Source organism: Plasmodium gallinaceum (assembly GCF_900005855.1).
Source record: "Plasmodium gallinaceum strain 8A genome assembly, contig: PGAL8A_v1_53, whole genome shotgun sequence".
NCBI lineage: Eukaryota > Apicomplexa > Aconoidasida > Haemosporida > Plasmodiidae > Plasmodium > Plasmodium gallinaceum.
The window spans coordinates 228,835-250,577 of NW_021628210.1; the positions used below are offsets into that span (position 1 = coordinate 228,835).

Here is a 21,743-nt window from a genome sequence, read left to right on the forward strand (position 1 = left end):
AAAAAAAAATTTTTTTTTTTTTTTTTTTTTTTTTTTTTTGACTAGTTTTAATTTTTTTTATTTTTTATGCATACGCAAGTATATAAGTTTTTTATTTTTTATATATATAAGTATATATTTTATTTTATAATTTTCGTTATTTCTTTTTTTTAATATTTTTCATATTAGCAGTCAACGTAAAACATAAAAAATAATTTTTTTTAAAAATATTGGAATGTTATCCAAAATATTTATGTTTGTTCATAATTAAAAAAAAAAAAATTTTTTTTTTTTTTTTATTAATTAAAGAGTGAAAAGTACAAAAGAAATATTTATATATACATATATATATTTATATATATATTAATGCATAAATACGGTAGAATCATTGTAAATGAAAATATATATATATAAAAAAAAAAATTATGTATAAATATATGTTTTAGATAGTTTTGTAATATCCTTACCATATATAATTTTACATACTGTTTAAAGTTTTTATGTACATTTAACTGTATATATTTTATATATTGTATATTTTTATATTATATATATATATATATATATTTATATATATATATATAGAGTGAAAGAGGTAATTAGAAAGTGATGGATAAGATTGCAGAAATTATTGAAGGATTAAGTAGCTCTGATAGTCATATTAGAAATGAATGTGAAAAAACGCTAAATTTTTATAAAAAGAATGATTTAAATAACACAGTATTGTCGATTTTAAAACTGTTAAAAAGCCATAAAGATAGTCAAGTGAGATTACAATGTGCTATATTAATTAGGAACATTTTTCGTGTATATATAAAATCCACAAATGTGGAAACAGAAGAAAAAGAAAAAAATGAAAACTCTGTTTTAAATTCAGAAGAAGAAAACTATTGGGAGTTATTGCCAGATAATTTAAAAAATATTGTGAAATCAGAATTAATCAGTAACATAGGAACAGAGACAGATAAAATGGTACGAAATAATATATGTAATAATATAATTGATTTATCATCTAAGCTACTTCTAAATAACCAATGGCCAGAATTAATAACAGTTACTTTTGAGTTTTGTAATTCTAATAATAACGATGTCCTAATAAGTGGATATAAGATATTAGGAGGAGTTTTAAGTTGTGTAACGGATGAATTGGAAGGAAAACATGAAATAATTTCATCTATATGCATGAAAGGATTAAATGCTTCAAATGTTCAAGTTAGAGGAGAATGTATCAATTTAATTTCATGTATAGTAGAAGATAACAGTTCATCATTAGTTAAAAGTGTACAATCATGCATTCCTTTAATACTGCAATCATTAAGTTTAATGGCAAAAAATAGTAGCTCAGATATTTCTGTTTTAGAAGAATGCGAAAAAGTACTTCAGTCTATTGGTAAAATGATTGATTATAATGCCAAATTTTTTTCAAAACATATATCTAATTTATGTGATATATTATTTAGCATATGTATGAAAGATGAAAACGAGTTGAATTATGATTTTGATAACAGTTTGAAATCATTGAGTATTGAAGCATTAGTTACAATACCAGAGAGAAGACCAAAAATGGCTTTATCTGTTCCTCATTTTGTAGATAAAATTATCCATTTATCTATGTTATTTATGCTTGACATAAATAATGATTGTTTTAATGAATGGATGAATTCCATAAAAGAAGGAAAAGATGATAGCCAAGAACTTTATGATATAGGTGAAGAATCATTAGATAGGGTTGGTAAGGCATTTAGTGAAATCGAAGAAGCAGAATTTATTCATATTTTATTTAACAAAGTTTCAGAATTTTTAATGAAAAATACATGGGAACATAAATATGTTGGAATAATGGCAATTGCTCAAACAATTGAGTACTTACCAGAAGAAGAAATAGAAGAACAATTAGAACATGTAATCAAAATGTTGTTACAAGTTTTAACAGATCAAGATGTTAGAGTTAGGTATGCAGCATGCCAAGCAATAGGTCAAATTTCATTAGATCATCAACCATATGTTCAAAAAGAGTTTTATAGCGAAATATTACCAGCATTAATTAACACTATGAATGATGTGCATTTAAGAGTACAATCACATGCTACAGCTGCATTTGTTAATTATGCAGAGGAATTAGAAAAAACGGCTTTATTGCCATATTCAGACATTATTATTGATATTTTATTGCAAAAGTTAAATTCCTCTAACTATTTGCTTGTACGAGAACAAGCTGTAACAGCAATAGCAGTTATTGCTGGGGTTATAGAAGAAGATTTTTTGAAATATTATTCAACAGTTGTTCCAATGATGAAAGATATAATTCAAAAAGCTGTTTCAGAAGAAGAAAGAACATGTAGAGGAAAAGCTATAGAATGTATTTCAATTATTGGTTTATCAGTAGGTAAGGATATATTTTTAGAAGATGCTAAAGAATGTATGAATGCTTTACTTCAAATAAGTAGTGGAAAAATGGATCCAGATGATACTGTAAAAGAATACATTCAAGAAGCTATTGGACGTATATGTAGAGCATTAGGAAATGACTTTTATCCTTATTTAAGTAATATTGTACCAACTATCTTATCTGTTTTATCAGTTTTACCTAAGCCATTAACAGATGACGAAGAAGATTTAACTATCACTATGGTATCTAATGGCCAATATGTAGGATTGAAAACATCATTACTTGAAGATCAAGAAAAAGCCTTAGATTTGTTGATTATTATAATTGAAGTATTAAAAGAAAATTACAAAGAATATATCCAAGCTACAGCTACATCAGTCCTACCTATGTTAAATTATGAATTGTCGGATGAAATAAAGCAAAAAGCATTAACTGCTGTTAGTGAATTAATAGATGCAGCTAGAATATTATCAGAAAAAACTGACAATAACAAGTCTATGTTGCATGCGATTTTAACAGCTGCTGCGGAAAAAGTGTTAAAAAGTTTGTCAGAAACAAAGTTGGATGATAACTATGAATATATATTGGATGTTATGATTATTGAATCACATGGATTGTATATGTGCTTACAAAAAGCAGGTGCAGATGTTTTACCTGAAGGCACATTGAAATTATTTTTTAATCAAGTATTTAAATTGCTAGAATGCTCTACAGATAGGAGAATTATTTATAATCAAAAAAAAAATAATGAAGATGTAGATGAAGATGAATTATTAATAATAGATAGGGAGGAAGAATTAGAACAAAATTACAGAACAAATTTATTAGATATATTAGGTGTATTAATTAAATTTCATCCCACGCAATTTTTAAATACATGTTGTGAAATATGTATAACATTTATTAATAATTATTTAAGTTCTCCTAATTCTGAAGATATAGCATTGGCTTTATATGTTTGTGATGATTTATTAGAGTTTTTACAAGAAAATAGTGTCTGTTTATGGGAATATTTCATGAATCCGTTATTGTTAAATATTAACCATTCAGATGATAAAGTAAAACAAGCTGCATGCTATGGTGTCATTCAAGCAACCAAAATTGAGGCATTTGGTAAATATGCTAATATTGCTGTAGAATATCTTTTGAAATTAATACATCAAAATAATTCTAATAAAAAATCAAAAGAATTTATTTCAGCTATTGATAATGCCGTAGCTGCTTTAGGAGATGTTGTTTTAATGCACACATCGAAGTTTAATAATGCAGAAGAATTAATTAAAATTTGGTTAAATAATTTACCAATAAAAGAAGATGATGCAGAAGGAAGGAGAGTTCATAAAAATTTAATTGATTTAGTTTCACAAAATCATCCACTTTTATTTGGAAAAGACGATTCAAATACATCAAAAATAATTGAAATATTTTTAACAATTTATGAAACAGATTTTTCAGATAGTGATTGTAACAAAAAAATTTCTTCACTAATAAATTCTTTAGATCAATCTTATTTAAATAATTTAGCAACTTCTGCCTTAACACATAAACAAGCTAAAAAATTGAATCATATTTTAAATAACAACAGAAAATAATATTAAAAAAAAAAAAAAAAAAAAAAAAAAAAAAAANAAAAAAAAAAAAAAAAAAAAAAAAAAAAAAAAAAAAAAAAAAAAAAAAAAAAAAAAAAAAAAAAAAAAAAAAAAAAAAAAAAAATAAAAAAAAATCAAAAAAAAAAAAAAAATAAAATAAAGATAAAAAAAAAAAAAAAAAAAAAAATTGTACAAGAACATGTTAGAAATAATAAAAACGTACAAACAATTATGTATATTTACAAATATATATATATATTATTATTATTATAAGAGAAAAAGAAAAGATAAATAATAAGATAAATAAAATATATATATTTTTACTTATAAATTTACATATCAACGTATTTATATGGTACGTATTTTTTTTTTTTTTTTTTTTTTTATTACTGTGTATTTATTACATTGATTTTTTCATATTCTATTTTATTCACTAATTTAAACAAATAGTTATATATATATGAAATATGTATTATTTAAAAATTAATATAATATATTATATATTTTAATTTTGTGAAATTTAAATTTTTTTTTTTTTTTTTATTAACAATAATTATAAATAATTTTATTAACATATTTTTAATTAATATTAATTTTTTAATTCTCATCATGTTTTAATTTTATTATTTTTCGTAATATATAGAAAAAGATAAAAATTATTAATGAGAATAATTGTATTAATGAGTATATCAACATATAAACTTTTATAAAATAATAGAATTTTTTTTAATTATGCACCTTTCCTGTGTAGTATTTAAACTTAAAACAGTCTTATAAAAATATATAATTATATATTACAACGTATTAATTATTGTATTTAATTTTAAGTTTTCCTAAATGTATATATATATATATATATATATATATATATATATATATTTTCTTTTACTCAATCTTGTATTTTTTTATATATTAAAAGATATTTATACAATGTTTATAAGTGATACTAAAAAAAATAATATTAAAAGAATACCAAAATTAATAAGCATAATTATATAAAATTTATATAGGCATTACAAACAAATAGGAAATAAATGTATTTTTTAAAAATAATAATAATAGTCAAGAATAAAATTTAGAAATAAACATAAAAAAATGAAATGATATAAAAAAAAAAAATAAGCATCTTAGGAATTTCCATTACAAGTAGACCTTTAATTTCTTTAAAATATGGAAATTTTTAAAAGCGATGAAACTGTAAAGAGTAAAAATATAATAAGAAAGCAATGTAATGTTGCTGTATCAAAATAATTTATTTTATGAAATTAATGTAATTTAAACATTTATTTTTTCATTGTATCTTATGAATATTAAATTTTTTTTTTTTTAAAAGAAATTTTTGTAATTTTTAAATATGGAATAATTGTTTACCAATTATAATTTATTATTTAACTTAACGAGTAATTAAATTTACAACATGATCTTTGTTAATAAATTAATATAATAAAAATAGCTGTCAGAGTAACCAATAAATAATTTTTTTTTTTTTTTTTTTAAATGACATTTTTATTTTTTATTTTTATTATATATTTATCAAACTATTTTAATTTTTAGTATTTAATTTTCTTATATTTTTTCTAACTAGATAAATTTTTATAATTCACTTTTAACAAACTATTTTTGATGAAAATATTTTTAAAGTTTAATTTTTTGTGAATCTTCCTTTTTTTTCCTAACATATAAATAATTTTTATTATAAATGGAAAAAATTTCTAAGTTAAAATAAAATTAGATAAATTTGATGAATTTAAAAAAAAAATGAAAAAAAAAAAAAACATACCAAAAAATATACCTTATAAAAATTATGTAAGCAAGAAGAAAATTAATAAAAATAGAAAATCATATGTAACTTCTAAAAATAAAACAAAGTTGAATAAAAATAAAAATAAAAATAATTGTCCTTCTGATTCAATAAAAAATAGGGATAATTATTCTGAATCAAAAGAAAACGAAAGAGATGATAATGATTTATTTACATTATCCTCTTACAAAAGTGATGAATCGTTATATGAAAGTTGTAGTGATGCTCATGAGGATTCTAACTGCAATCTTGTTAAGAATAAAGTAAAAAATAAACAAAAATATAAAGGAAGCAAAACAAAAAATCATGAAAATTGTATTGATAGTAGAATTAAAAAATTGTTAAATGAAAAAATAGACTATCATAATATAGACCTTTTTAAATATTTAAATTATTTAAATGATGAAAATGAAAATAATGATTTACTAAACTTCATAATATCAGAATTTTTGAAAAAAGGAAATTCTGAAAAACAAGAAAAAGAAACGTATAAAAAAGATAAATTTAATAAAAATGATAATGAAGAAAAAAGTACAATTAATATAAAAGAAAATATTGAAATTGAATATATTTTAAATTACGAAGGTAACAATTTTAGAAACATATTTTTTTTAGAAAATATTCAAATAGATTTTAACAAAAAAAAAATAAATGTTTTTCCATTTAAGAGTGAAAGTATTGTTGAAAACATAAAAAAAAAAGTACAGAATAGATCGAGTTTTAGAAATCAAAAGAATTTAGAAAATTTTGAAAAAAGTACAGAAAATAAAGATATACTAAAAATATGTTTAGAGAAAAAGAATTTCAATAATGAAGATCATATTTACATAAATGATATATATATTTCTCTAAATCCTCACGTAACAGAATTTTTATATTTTATATTAATATGTAATTATTTATATAATGATAGAGAAGATAATGAAAAAGATAAAGTAGATATAACTATTAATATGAAAGAAATTATGGAAAAATTAGATGAAGAATTAACAAAAGATTTAACTCAAGAAAATGTTTTTTTGAGCTTATGTTCTTCTATAATTTATCTTGATTTTAGTAGTAGTATTAATGTTGTGAATTTTTTATCTTATTTTTTAAATGCAAAGAGAAGAAATGAAAATTTTTGTGAAACTAGAGAAAACACTCATGAAGGAAATAATTATGTTAGAAAAAAAGATAAAAATAATGGAGTACAGAAAAATGAAAAAAATAACAAACTTAATAAAATTACTGATGCATCACAAGAAGATAATGAAAAAAAAAAGTATGTATATGAATTAATGAATGATATAATTTTAAAATGCTCTAAAGTTTTTAATGGTAGTCTATTAAGTATTAGTGTATGCAGTTATTTGAATAATTTTATGTATTTTAATTCAACTAAAAAGAGTAAAAACTTTATTTTTATATATTTTATATCTGAATTTTTGAGTAAACCTATTTTTATAGATATTATAGAAAATAATGCAGTATGTAAAAAATTGTCATGGATAAAGTTTGATGATATTTCTTATAAAAATGAAAACGAATATATTTACCTTTTATTATGCCTAATAGGAAATAAGATAAAAATATATGGAATTTCTAAATATAATTTTTTTGTTAATTTCTTTTTATCCATAAAATATGAAAATTTTAATATTGAATATATAGAAAAAAATTTTTTAAAAAAAAAAATGAAAAAGTTGTTTACATATAAAAGTAATGATGTTTTAAGTGATTTTTCATATAACGTTTGTATAAAGAATAATAAAAGATTTTTAAGATTAGCTATTTGTTATAATAATTTTAAAATAAAGATAGTTACTATTAGTTTAAATGAGATAAATAAAAATAAAATTAATAATATAATAGATAAATTAAAAACAATAAATATATCATTTCAAGGTTGTAGCAACGATCTAGATTTTATTTTTAAGAATAATAAAAATATTATGCAAGAAAAATGTCAAATTAATGAAGATAATATAGGTAATATGAATAATGAAAGAAATATAAGTGAAGAAAAAAAAGAAGATAAAAAAGATTTTTTTGAGAAATACGAAATTAATGTTTATGAAGATTTAATTTTTTTACAACATGGTATATTATCATTATGTTCTTTTTATCCATGTGTTAATTCGCATCTTCTTTGTATTTGTTCAAAAGAAGGAAATATTGTAATAATAGATATAAGGAATAATAATGAACTTTTCTTTTTTAAAAGAAAAACAGAAACAGTATCTCATTTAAATTGGTATAATAATAGTTGTATTTTATTTGGTCAAGATAAGGGATGTATACTACACTTATTTGAAAAAAATTATATTTTAAATATTGATAAAACTAATAATAATTTAATAGACATTTTATGTTTAAATAGTTTTATAACGAATAACATTTTTATGTTTATATTTGATGATGGTACAATAATAAATGGGAAATTAAAGAAAAGTAAATCAAAAGTTAAATACAATGAATTTTTTATATGGAAAACAAAAGATTTCGAATTAAATCCACATATATTATTAAAAATTAGTTGTATGAAAAATGAAGAAGTTCATTCAGTTTCATTGATACTACTTTATGAATATTTACAAGGTTTACAAAATATTTTTAATAATGGTATCAAAATTATAAAATCTAAAAAATATGAAAGTAAAATAAATAAAAAAACTATAGCTTTAACACCAAAATCGTAAGAAAAAAAAAAAAAAAAAAAAAAAATTCATTTATGCCTTATTTATAAAACTTGAAGAACATTATTTTTTTTATTTATTTTAATATTACAACTAATATATTATATATTTATTTTTTTTTTTTTTTTAGTATTTCTTTTGCAAATTTTGATAAAAATTATATAATAGCATATGGAAGTGCATGCGGCTTAATTCATATATTCTCAAGATCAAAAAATATGTAACTCTATGATAAGGATATATAACACACACATGCATTATTTTGATGTGTTGTTAAGGTTTTATAATTATTTTATTTTTATTTTTTTTTTTTTTTTTAAATAATAATATATATAATTTTAATTTCCTTTTTAAAAAACCCTTTTTTATTATCATATGCTAGTATCATTACTTTTATTATAAAAAAAAAAAAAAAAGAAAAAGATACTTTATTAGAAATATTTGTATTTTAATGGGCTTCCTTTTTTTTTTTTTTAAGTGTAAATTTTTTTTTTATTAATTATATGATCTTTTTATTTGACAATTTAATTGTGAATTACAAAAATATTTGTTTTGATTTGACATAAATAAAAAAAAATATTTTAGAAATATAATATATTTATATATATATATACCCTACATAAATCTATGTGCATAATACATATAGAATAAATTATAATATTATTAATAAATTTTTTTTTTTTTTTTTACATTTATATTTTTAAACTTTTTTTTTTGTGAACAATGTATTGTGTATACATATATGTAAGAATATATGATAAAAAATAAAATAAAAATTAATTTAAAAAATTTATGTTTTAAAATACTGAGAATGTTTTTAAACCTCAATTTTAATACTTCCTGATTCTTTTTCATTTATCTGATGTTTTGTTTTTAAGGAACGGAAAGTTTCGATTATTAATGAACACATATAAAGGAAAAGAAAAATACAAAAATAAACTGCTTCTTTAAATTCTGGTAATTCCGAATTAGAATAATCTATGAAAGGAATAAAAATGTTTTATATAATTGTAATAATGATATTTTTTTTAATTACATATATATGAATATCCTTTTATAGTTTTTTCATATTTTTATCATTTGAATGGAATGAACTTTTTTTTTTTTTTTAAATATATATACCATAACATATGAGGGATTGACATAAAAAGTAAAATAAAGAATACGTAATTAGAAAACAACCCAAAAAACCTTAATATTAAGAAAAAAAATAATAATAGGAAAATAATGAAAATAAGATATTATTTTTTTTAATTATTATTATTACTAATTGAATTCTGCATATTACCTCTTAAGGAATTTGATACATAATTTTTTGTAGAACTTAAAGTATTCAAAAACATATAAGAAAAACTTAGCAATATAAAATATGAAGACGGGAAGTATTTAGTATCTTGTAATATTGATCTATGATAATCACTTTGCATATATGGAATATAAATTTTTGATAAATCATAAAAAACCAAGAGTACTCCTCCAACTGTTGCTAAAACTTTATTTAGAAAAAAAAAAATACACATGGTTACAAATCTAAAAAAAAAAAAAAAAGGAAATTTTAAAGTTGTATATAATTAATGTTTGTTGTTCATTTTTTTTTTTTTTTTTTTATATTTATCATTTTTATTTTATTTTATATACTTTTTTGCTTAATAATTCCTTATTCAAATTACAACCTTAATTATTTAATCTTATTTTTATCTATAATATGATTATTAATTCTTTTCTTTTCTTAAAATAATTAAGTTATTTAAAAATATATTTTAATTCTTATAAAATAATGTAGCAACTTTTTAATTTATTCTTTTAATTTCTTTTTAATTATATATATATATTAACAATTTTATAACAAAAAATATATATATTTGTACATGCATACAAATAAAGATTCATTCGAACAATCAAATAATTATGAAATATAAGGATACATTGAATTATTTATAAATAGTATGAAAAATTATAATATTTTATCTTAGTCTTAAAAAAAATGTAATTTTACAAAAAAAATAACATATTATTTACATGAATTAAAAATAATAATAAAAAAAAAAAGCATAATAAAACTTATAAAAGTTAATTACAATCAATTAACATTTAATTTAAGAAAAATGTAAAAAAAAAAAAAAAAAAAAAGTAATATTTTAAAAATATATTTTTTTTTAATATTTCATTTAAACTCTGCAACACAAATAAATTATGAAGAATAATGATTTAAATATTTTATTTTCAATAGTGTGTTAAGAAAAATTATTGTTAAAAAATGCAGATTACAACAATGTATTGGAGTCATTAATGCATTAAAGTTATCGTATGTTCAAGTATAAAATATTTGCATGTCTAATCAAACATAATCTTTACATTTTTTTTTTCTTGCATTTTTAAAAAATATCACTCTTATGCATATACTTTTGAATAAGTTTAATAACCTAATATTATTATATGTGAGAACAAAAAAAAAAGAACAAAAAGAATGATAACAATTATATATAATTTTATGATAATAATCAATGCCTTTTACTTTTACGAAAAATACTATTCTTAATATTAAAAAAAAAAAAAAAAAAAGCACATAAAACAATATTATATAATATCTTTACCTAAAATGTATTATTATTTTATTTTTTTACTATGTATTATTAATAGATTAAATGGAATTTTAAAAATTGTAATCTTGTGTTGTGCATTTAATCAAAAATGCATATATATTAAGTTTTTATAAGAGTAATATATGCTTTTAAATTTCTTATTTTATTTTTAGGCTTCATTTTTATTATATCAATCATAAATATTTCTCATTATTTAATAATATGTATTTATATTCTAAACATTTTAATATTTTACATGTTCTTATATATTTTTTTTTTGTTTACTTTTTAAATCCTTAAAAAAAAAAAAAGAAAATAAAAATAAAGTATTCTAAGTATAACAGAAAATAAAAAAAAAAAAAAAGAAAAAAAATGTTATTCATCATCAATATCACAAAAATATTTTTGTAATTCAAAAATCAATTCTTCTGCTTTTTTTCTTCTTACAGAATCACTACAATTTTTATTTTCCTGCTTAACTAATCTTATTTTTTCTATAATTTGATTAAAATTTTGCAAGAATAAGTCTGTATTCTTATCTTCTCCTTTATCATTATTATTTATATTTTTTTCATCGTTCACATTATTTTCCTTTTTAACATTTTCATCATATTTTATTTCTCCAATGTTATTTATATTATTATTATTTTTAATATTATCTTTATTTTTTATAATTCTATCATTTTTAACATTTTCATCATATTTTATTTCTCCAATGTTATTTATGTTATTATTATTTTTAATATTATCTTTACTTTTTATAATTCTATCATTTTTAATATTTTCATCATCTATGTCATTTCTATTTTCTTTCATATCTTTACCATTGTCTGTATCTTCTTTAATTTTATCTATTTTATTTTCAATATCTACCAAATTATGCGTAATTGTATTTTTCTTTTTAATTTCTAAATTTTTCCACATATGACAATGTAACGCTTCAACCAATCTTTCATTATCTTCTTCATAGTAATCTTCATGTATGTTTCTCTTTTTTTCTTTTAATTTATCACAAAAATATATCTTTGAACTTTTTTGTTCGATATTTTTATTCAATGTCTCTAATTCATAATTAATATATAAGCATTCAATAAAATATTCACTAAAAAAATTGATAATTTCATTATTACATTCTTGCAAACTTAAAGGAAATATAGCAATTTTTATACCTATATCTTTATATAAATTAGAAAAATCAAAATTTTCATTTTTTATCATCTTACCATTTAATGAATCTTTTATATATTCTACACAATCATCATCATAATTTCTGAAAGGATTTTCATTAATTAATATTTTTTCCTCTTTACTGAAATTATCAAATAAAAAAATTATACATTCATAAAGTATTTTTTTTACATCTATTTCCTTCTCTATTTTTATATCCACTTCACTTTCTTTTTCTTCGTGATCCTTTTTTTTTTTTGTTTTAACAATACATGAAGATATAATAACATCAGCAGAATAATATTTATTTATTATTCTAATTTTTGCTTCATTTTTAAATATAAAATAATTATTTTCTGTATTTATATTTTTATGATCAAATGTAATTCTATAATAATCTGAATTTTCATAATATTCTAAAAATTCGAACTTATCCTTTAAATGTTCTAAGAAACTTTTTACATTTCCTTTATTATGTGATAATACTATAATATGTGGAATATCATTCATTTTCTTTTTTTTTTTTTTTATTATATAATTCTAATATTTGTTATTATAACGAAATAAAACAAATCTATACATTTAAATAACTCTATTTAAGGAACGTATATGTGTTAATTAAAAGAAATTAGATTAATATTTAAAAAAAAAAAAAACAAAATTTCTCCATTTATAAATTCTCCTTTTTTTTTTATTAAAATATATTTATATTCTGTTTTTTAATATATATGTGCATTATGGACAACAATTTAAAAAATTTTAAATTATTTTATTGAAATAATTTTATTAAAAGAAATTTTTAAATGTTTTTTTTTTTTTTTTATATTTAAAGTTTACTTTTTTTTATGCTTACAAATTAAAATTAAAATTTTTTTTATTTGTGAATATTTGAATTCATCTTTTTATTAAATAATTAAAATTTTTATTTTTTTTTTAAAGTTTTTATGTTTTTTTTTTTTTTTTTTTTTTTTTTTTTTTTACGAAAGAATTTTCATTATTAATTGTAAAGTTACTAGAAATTACACAAAGATAAATGAAATATATGAAATGATAAAATANGAATTCATCTTTTTATTAAATAATTAAAATTTTTATTTTTTTTTTAAAGTTTTTATGTTTTTTTTTTTTTTTTTTTTTTTTTTTTTTTTTTTTTTTTTACGAAAGAATTTTCATTATTAATTGTAAAGTTACTAGAAATTACACAAAGATAAATGAAATATATGAAATGATAAGATATATATAATTTTAACTTCCTTAAATAATTTGAGTATTTTAAATATTATAATATAAATTTTATTTTTATTAAAAAAAATGATATAAGAATATATATTGGGATAACGAATATAAACATAAACTAAGGCATTTATTAGATATTCACTACATCGCTGTTATTTATTATTTTTTTTTGTTATATATATTTATTAAAAATATCATAAATACAACATATTTCGTTTAAATATTAAAATATTCAAAATTTTAATTTAATCTACTTGCATTTATTTCTATTTATAAAAAGTAAATATACTATATCATTTTCTAAATTTAAAAGTCATTTTATATTTATTTAGAATACATATAATGGATAGACTTTTAACAAAGTTATTTAATATTTCTTTAAAAAAAGAAGTATGTTTTGCTAGTAATTATTAATAGAAAATAAATTATTTTAATTATAAATTTTCAGTTTTAAATGTAATGAACTATTTAAATATAGTTTAGATAAGAAATAATCCACTTTCTATTAGTTTACAAAATGTTAAGAAAAATCTTTATATAATGTATGATAGTCTCTTTAAATAAATTATTTGTATTCAATAAATTCTTTTGCACAAAGATTTTTTTTTTTTTTTTTTTTTTTTAATTCAAATTAATATGAAACCAAGCAAAATTATTATAAACTAAATTCGTTTATTATTAAAATTATGTATAATAAAAAATATGTATACTGTTATTTTTTAAGATGAATATATACAACATTATGCTAAATAAAAGGAATAAATATTACAGAACTCTAAGGAAAAAGTAATAGAAGACCTTTAATAAAAAAGAAATGAAATTCAATTATTTGTTTTGTTTTGTTTTGTTTTGTTTTTTGCAAATGAGATAATACTTTGTAGATATTTTTTTTAAATATATTTTTCTATTAAATAATTACTTCACCTTAAAAAAAAAATTTGAGATAAATTCTATTCATAATTTAAATAGACATAAAAATTATACAAGAAATTACATATTAATATACTTATTACAAGTTATTTATATTAAAAAAAAGTTTCTTTTAAAAAAAAAGAGAAAGAAAAAAAAAAAAAATGACAGTTTTATGAAAATGTATAAAATACATAGTAAATAAAAAAGAATAGAATATAAATAAATATGATAATTGAATGAAACAGAATATAAAAAAAAAAAAAAAAATTCATCAAATTTAAAAAAAAAAATCAAATATTTTTTATATTGTATTTATAATATATAACTTCTTATACACATTTTTATACCTAAATAACTTTGAATATATACATATATAGTTCAATTTTAAAGAGATTTTAGTTTTTTTTTTTTTTTTAGTGCAATTTTAAAATGTATTTTTTTAAAATCAACGAATATTATTTTGTTATACCTTTATAACTTATTCTAATATATATCATTTTTTTACTAACTGAACGACATCTTCATCGTTTAATTCATGATCCTTTCCAACTTTTTGAGGATTATGTTTAACTGATTTCCCCCAAACTAGTGCGTATTTTAGTTGTTGTACTAAAGATCTATGAATTTTTTTGCAGAAATTTTCTACTTTTGATTTTTCTTTTTTTAAAATTACAGGTGAATCGTAATCAGGTATTTGACCTTTAGGTTTAGTGTAAATACGAACCAAATCTAAGTAATTCCATATTGCTTCTAATAATCCGTCTAAATTCCATTCTAGATGAGCAGATATAGGAACATTATGTGGAAGTTGTGTAATTAAATCTAACTCTTCCATAGTAATTTGATCTACTTTATTTAAAACGTAAATACATGGAACATATAATCTATTCCCTTCAATTACATCAATAATATCGTCAACAGTAGCTTCACATCTTATTGATATATTAGCATTCATAATTCTGTATTCATGACAAATAGATTTAATTATGTCTTCATCAAGATTATTTAATGGAACTGTGTGTGTTATATTTATTCCCCCTTTGTCTTTTTTCTGAAAAATTATATTTGGGGGTTTTTTATTAAGCCTAATACCAAAGCCTTCTAGTTCTTTTTCTATAATTTTTTTATAAGTTAAAGGTTTTAAAACATCTAAAACAATCAAAATTAAAGAACAACTTTTTGCTACTGCAATAACTTGTTTCCCTCTTCCTTTTCCATCTTTAGCTCCTTCAATAATTCCAGGAAGATCTAGTAATTGCATTTTCGCTCCCTTATATTTAAAAATACCAGGAACACAAGTTAAAGTAGTAAACTCATAAGATGCTACTTCAGAAAAAGTACCAGTTAATTTATTTAATAAAGTAGATTTTCCTACCGAAGGAAACCCAACAAGACCTATTCTTGCATCTCCTGTTTTTGAAACATCAAAACCTTCACCATCACCACCTCCTTTTGTCCCTCCTTCAATTAGTTGAGCTTTTAATTTTGATAATTTTGCTTTTAACAGACCTAAATGGTAATTTGTGGCCTTATTTTTTTGGGTTTTAGCCATTTCGGCTTCAATATCAGCTATTTTTTGCAAAATCGACATTTTGATCAAAAAAAAAAAAAAAAAAAAAATTAGCTTGTAAACAAGCTAGTAAAATAAATAAAAAAATTTTTTGGTATATATATTAGAAAATTATATTATTTCCTAATTTTTGACACATATACAATTAATTATAATCCTATATGATCTTTTTTTTTTTTTTTCAATTTATTTAATCCAATATTTGCAATATATTTTAATTTTTTCTTTTTCTTGATTTGATTTTTTTTTTTTTTTTCATATTATTTAATGGTTTAATTAAATAAAATCCCCCATTATAAAATTTAATTATATTTATCTTCAGAACTTTTTTTTTGTAAAATTTAAAGAAATATTCATAGAAGCATAGTATTTTTTTTTTTTTTTTTTTTATTAATTTAAAAAAAAAAAATAATTTTGTAATTATAAATAATATAATATATATATATCAATATTAAAATATATAATAAAATTATTTTTCTATTTCTGATATCATTTAAGGTAGTGAATATAAAAAATAAACACATAAATAAAATAAAAAACAATTCATTCTATAAAATTAAAAACTCTTTTTATTATATTGTCTAAAAGGAAATTTTTTTTTTTTAACTTTTACAAAACCAAATAGAAATGACTAATTATGTAATAAAATATTCCTCTATACATATATCCATTTATATTAATAATAAAGTAAATATCATAAAAGAATGATCCTTTTTTAATAGATCAAGATACTTTCTTCATTATTTATTTATTCACAAAAGTCTCCTTATATTTTTTTTTTTAAAGTATATTTTTTTATTTACTAAATGTTTATATTATTATATATCTTCAATTTTATTTTACAATTTAACTAATTCTCTTTTCTAAAGTTTAAAATATATTAAAAAGAAAAAAATATATTTTGCTCTTTTTCAATTTAAGATATATCATCTATTATATAAATTCTTTTTTATTTTAAAAACATTATATTTACTTCATTACAAAAATATTTTTTTTCATCACACAACATCGTTAAAATAGTAGTACAAAAATATATTCATTTTTTTTTTTTTTTCTTACTTTAATTTTTTTTAATATCAAAGAACTTCAAAAATTTGTATATCTCCTTTGTTAAATGTATATATAATAAATATTATTTAAAAAATGAAATAAAAATAAATAAAATAAATTAATAAATTATCTATCCCTATAAATACCAATATATATAAAAAATGAATTATTTTATTAAAAATAAAAAATACAAATATATTGTATGTCCTTTAAATTCTTTCTTCTTTATAAAAATTAAATTATACTTTAATTATGAGAGTGAAATTTGTTTATCCTTTTTTTTTTTTTTTTTTGTTAAATTTTTTTTAAAGAGTGCGGCAATTTCAATAGGATTTTTTAAAAAAATACATATAACTATCTGTATATCATTAAGGAATTTTTTAATTGTGTATTAATCTAAAAATTTTAATATATTAATGAAATTTTATTGATAATAAAAGAATTAATTTTGATTTATTAAAGTCATTAAAAAAATATATGAATTTTTTAATTTAAATAGTAATTAAAGTACTATTGAATGAACACAATTTTTTTTTAAAACATTTTTGTAAAAAAAATTCTTAAAATTAAAATTATAAAATACATGTATATATATATATTTTTATTTTTCATTTAAGAATATTGAGATTATTGCCATTAATATAATTAATGCTGCTTTTAATTTTTACCAGATAAATGTTTAAACATTTCAATTTTTTTTAAAGATAAACTTTTATACAGAATAGTTTAATAAAAAAAAAAAAAAAAAAAAGGGAAAATTCAAAAACTTTTACAAAAGTTACAAAAAATTCATCATTAAAAATTTATCTATAAGAATTTTAAAATTTTCTCTCATATATAAAAATTTGTCTTTTATATAATATTTTGAAGGTGTAATATATACAAAATACTCATCTTAAATTGTTCTTTTTTTATCTTTGCTAATTTACCTAAAAGAATACTAAAATAGTTCATATGTTAATTAAACTTAAATTGAAAAAAGCTTATAGAATATTTTAAAGATAGCACATATTTAATATTAATTTTTTTTTTTTCTTTTTTATAGGGGTATTAAGTTTATTTTTAAAATTTTAACATATTTATAACTTTACAACATTTTAAATTTTGAATTATAATTTTTAAATTAATATAAATAAAATTATAACAGTAGAAAGAAAAACGTTACTACTTTTAAGAAAAAATAATATTTTTTTTTTAAAAAAATTTTAAAATATGGATACTATAGAAAATAAATATAATTTTTTTAATAGTAATGTATCACTACTAGAATTATCATATGATGAGGATCTTAAAGTTAACATAATAAACAAAAATAGCAGCTTAGTAAACTATTACAAAAATAAATTAAAAAATAAGGAAATACAGAAAGTTAAATATTTTGATATTGATATAACAGAAGACGTAAATGAAATAAATGGAGCATTTAGTTCACCATTAAAAATATGTGAGGAAAATGAAGATAATTTACAATTAAAAATTAACAGGTTCTTATTATCTTGTAATGATTACACATATGCTAGAAAAATTCTATTAAATGATATACACATAACAATACATCATGGAAGTAATGACACTAATTAATATGATATATAATAATACTTTGTCTTTATTTTTACAACAAAAAAATAATACTTTGTCTTCATTTTTACAACAAAATCAAGGTAGAAATTATAATATACACATGTATACATATAAATTATAATTATAAACAAAAATTATATATAAAAGAATTTATGATAATTAAAATAAATAAAAAAAAAAAATTATAGACATTAAAAAAAAAAAAATTACAATAGTAACTAAAAAATTAAAGTAATAAAAAATAAAATTAAATTCATTAAATATTTCTTTAATATGTATTTTAAATAAATATTTCAACAGTGTCTCTTAATTTTAAAAGTAAAATAGTAAAATTCCTATATTTTGTATTTTTTACATTAAAATATAAATATTATGTAAATTCAGTGAAAATTAATAAGAATACATTATTTACTTTTGTTTCTGTATAAAGTTCTTTTAACTATGCTATATATATTTATTTAATTTTTTTTTTTTTTTTTTTTTTTTTTTTTGTTTATATTTAATAAAATTGTTACATCAACTTTTCATTTTCATATATTTTTATTGTATAAAATTCTCACTTTTCTTTATATAAGTTATGATTTACATATATTTTTTTTTTTAATCATTATCACTTTGTAAAGAAACTACTATCAATTATATATATATATATATTTTTTTTTTCTGTTTTTAAGATTGATATAAAAAATTTAATATATACTCGCAAAAGAGAAAAAAAAAAAAAAATATAAAAACAAGCATATCAATTTCAATTTTTTTAATTATTTTTTTAATAAAAAAATTTTTTATTATAATAAAAAGTATTCAATGAAAGAAAAAGAAAATTTATAATATTTTGTAAGAATTGTGAAATACCAATTATAAAATATGTTCTTTTATTCATTTTGTTTTGCATTTAATTTACAATATTAGAATTGACATGCTACTATTAAAAACATTTTAAATATATATATATATATATATATTTATATCAGTCTTGAAAAAAATTATAATTTTAATTTTTTATATAGTGATAATATTTTTTTTTTTTTCCCTATTATTTTTATATAATAAATATAATATATAATTGAAATTTTTTCTTGAATGCTTTTGATATTTTTTATTATATAAAAAGAGAACAGAAATGAATAAAAATGTATAGTTTCAATAATGAAAAGTAAAGGAAGAATGCTTATAAATTTGATAAAAAAGAAAGTAGAAACTTTTGATAACAAAAAAAGATGTAAATTTGCTAAATCATTTAAAAAAATAGCCTTTCCTATTTTTTTTTTTTTTTTTATAATACATATATATTTTATAGAATGTGTATGCTTTAAGTTATTAAGAGAACAAAATAAATTTAATTGTGATAATTATTTATTTAATAAAAATAAAGTTACTGATCATTATTCAAGGAAAAATGATTTAAATTACAGAAATATTTATAAAAAAAGTTTATTTAATTATAATAGAAAATTTAAATTAAGAAGTGAAAAAGTAGATAATATAATTGAAAGTTTAAAGAAATTAACCTTATTAGAAGCAAGTGAGTTAGTAAAAAAAATAGAACTTACTTTTTCAGTAGATACAAAACAAAATGTAGATAATTCTAAAAATGACAAAGAGAATAAACCAGATGAATCTGATTCTAATTCAAATGAAGAAGAAGAAGAGGAAAATAAAGTGTATGATTTAATATTAGAAAATATTGAACCTAACAAAAAAATACCTATAATTAAAATTGTTAAAGAAATAAAAAAGGATTTAAATCTAAAACAAGCAAAAGACTTAGTTGATAATTTACCTCAAACACTTTTTGAAAAAATTAATAAAGAAACAGCAGATAAATGGAAAGCAAAATTAACAGAAGCAGGAGGAACTGTTAAATTAAAATAAAATGCATCATTGTTATCCTAATACATATATAATATATTTATTTTACTTTTATTTATATACTTTTTTTTTTTTTTTTTTTTTTTTTTTTTTTTTTTTTTTTGTTACTCTGTGTACATTTATTATTTATTTAATTTTTTTTCCTTTTTTATGATTACACACAAAAAATTACATATGGAATACACTTTTTTATTTCATTTTTTAATCATATAAAAATAAAAAAACATATTCTGTAGATATTTGCTTATATAAAAGAATATTTTTGATATATGCTATATGTTTATATATCTATATAATGTTTAAAATTTAATATTTATATTCATATTTTTTTTTTTTAATGTAAAATTTTTTCATAGTTTATATGATTTTCCATATTTCACTTGTTTCTCAACATATATTATATTTTTTAATCATAAATTTAAGTTTACTTCAATATACTATCATTAATAACATTTTCAATTTTTATAGTTATTTTAATTTCATTATTTTATTTAAAGAGTAGTATTACATTAATCTTTTTTTTTTTTTTTTATGTTTAAAAAGAAAATATTGTTTTTTAATCTGTTTTTAAAGTAATATAAAAAAAAAATTAAAATTTTAAAAAAATAAAACTAGGATTGGATTTATATATAAATAAAATATAATATTAATGAATTATTCTGCATATTATTAAAAATATTTTTGTGACAACATAAAATTAAATATTAACTACATGTTAAATTAAAAATTTAAAAAAAAAGGTATGTTAAAAACTATATATATCTAATTTGTATTTTTTCCTTAATTCGTTATATTATTATATAAAAGAAGAAAATATGTTTATTTTTAAAAGATTATATTATTTAATTAAAATTTTTTTTTTAAAACATAAGAATACTTACATTTTGTTTTTGTATTTTTTCAATTTAATTGAGGAACATTGGCTGCCTGCTGTGCTTGAAAAAATTGTGCTTGCATCTCAAAAAGTTGGCATTCTTTTTCATATTGAAAGGCAATAGGTGTAATTAAAACGACAACAGAAACTCCAGCTATCCACACTACCCATGAAGTTGTTTTTATCCCTTTTTTTATAAAATTATTTATTCTAGATTTCGCTAATTTTAATTTATTTTTAATTTTAACTGTATCTTTTTTTTCAAAATTGAATGTTGGTTTTTTTGACACTAAAATATCACTTTCTTCATTTTTTCTTTTAATTTTCGAAAGTATGAATCCCATTTTAAAAAGTATGTCAAGTATATTTATATTTTTTTATAAAAAGAAGAATTTATCTATTTTATTAAATGTATTTAAATAAAATATAAATCAAAATATATATTTTATTATTTATAAATATA

At 17.8% G+C, this 21,743-nt stretch overlaps 8 protein-coding genes across 8 annotated transcripts; 4 read left to right on the forward strand and 4 right to left on the reverse strand.

Moving 5' to 3' along the window:
• Positions 1-588: 588 nt before the first annotated feature.
• PGAL8A_00071200 (karyopherin beta, putative) lies at positions 589-3,960 on the forward strand (the record flags this gene model as incomplete). Its single annotated transcript, XM_028674712.1, has 1 exon — positions 589-3,960. The coding sequence occupies one exon, from the start codon at positions 589-591 to the stop codon at positions 3,958-3,960; it is 3,372 nt and encodes a 1,123-aa protein (XP_028525830.1).
• Positions 3,961-5,715: 1,755 nt separating this feature from the next.
• On the forward strand, positions 5,716-8,660 carry PGAL8A_00071300 (conserved Plasmodium protein, unknown function; the record flags this gene model as incomplete). The annotated part of the gene is made up of 2 exons (XM_028674723.1): positions 5,716-8,435; positions 8,567-8,660. 2 exons carry the CDS (start codon positions 5,716-5,718, stop codon positions 8,658-8,660), a joined length of 2,814 nt encoding a protein of 937 aa, XP_028525831.1.
• A 593-nt stretch (positions 8,661-9,253) lies between these two features.
• PGAL8A_00071400 (conserved Plasmodium protein, unknown function) lies at positions 9,254-9,956 on the reverse strand (the record flags this gene model as incomplete). The annotated part of the gene is made up of 3 exons (XM_028674734.1): positions 9,254-9,414; positions 9,559-9,627; positions 9,725-9,956. 3 exons carry the CDS (start codon positions 9,954-9,956, stop codon positions 9,254-9,256), a joined length of 462 nt encoding a protein of 153 aa, XP_028525832.1.
• Positions 9,957-11,393: 1,437 nt separating this feature from the next.
• On the reverse strand, positions 11,394-12,695 carry PGAL8A_00071500 (conserved Plasmodium protein, unknown function; the record flags this gene model as incomplete). Its single annotated transcript, XM_028674745.1, has 1 exon — positions 11,394-12,695. One exon carries the CDS (start codon positions 12,693-12,695, stop codon positions 11,394-11,396), a length of 1,302 nt encoding a protein of 433 aa, XP_028525833.1.
• Positions 12,696-14,826: 2,131 nt separating this feature from the next.
• Positions 14,827-15,924, reverse strand: PGAL8A_00071600 (cytosolic preribosomal GTP-binding protein, putative; the record flags this gene model as incomplete). The annotated part of the gene is made up of 1 exon (XM_028674756.1): positions 14,827-15,924. The coding sequence occupies one exon, from the start codon at positions 15,922-15,924 to the stop codon at positions 14,827-14,829; it is 1,098 nt and encodes a 365-aa protein (XP_028525834.1).
• A 2,241-nt stretch (positions 15,925-18,165) lies between these two features.
• PGAL8A_00071700 (conserved Plasmodium membrane protein, unknown function) lies at positions 18,166-18,534 on the forward strand (the record flags this gene model as incomplete). The annotated part of the gene is made up of 1 exon (XM_028674767.1): positions 18,166-18,534. The coding sequence occupies one exon, from the start codon at positions 18,166-18,168 to the stop codon at positions 18,532-18,534; it is 369 nt and encodes a 122-aa protein (XP_028525835.1).
• A 1,149-nt stretch (positions 18,535-19,683) lies between these two features.
• Positions 19,684-20,409, forward strand: PGAL8A_00071800 (50S ribosomal protein L12, apicoplast, putative; the record flags this gene model as incomplete). Its single annotated transcript, XM_028674779.1, has 1 exon — positions 19,684-20,409. One exon carries the CDS (start codon positions 19,684-19,686, stop codon positions 20,407-20,409), a length of 726 nt encoding a protein of 241 aa, XP_028525836.1.
• Positions 20,410-21,306: 897 nt separating this feature from the next.
• Positions 21,307-21,624, reverse strand: TOM22 (mitochondrial import receptor subunit TOM22, putative; the record flags this gene model as incomplete). The annotated part of the gene is made up of 1 exon (XM_028674790.1): positions 21,307-21,624. The coding sequence occupies one exon, from the start codon at positions 21,622-21,624 to the stop codon at positions 21,307-21,309; it is 318 nt and encodes a 105-aa protein (XP_028525837.1).
• Positions 21,625-21,743: the final 119 nt, after the last annotated feature.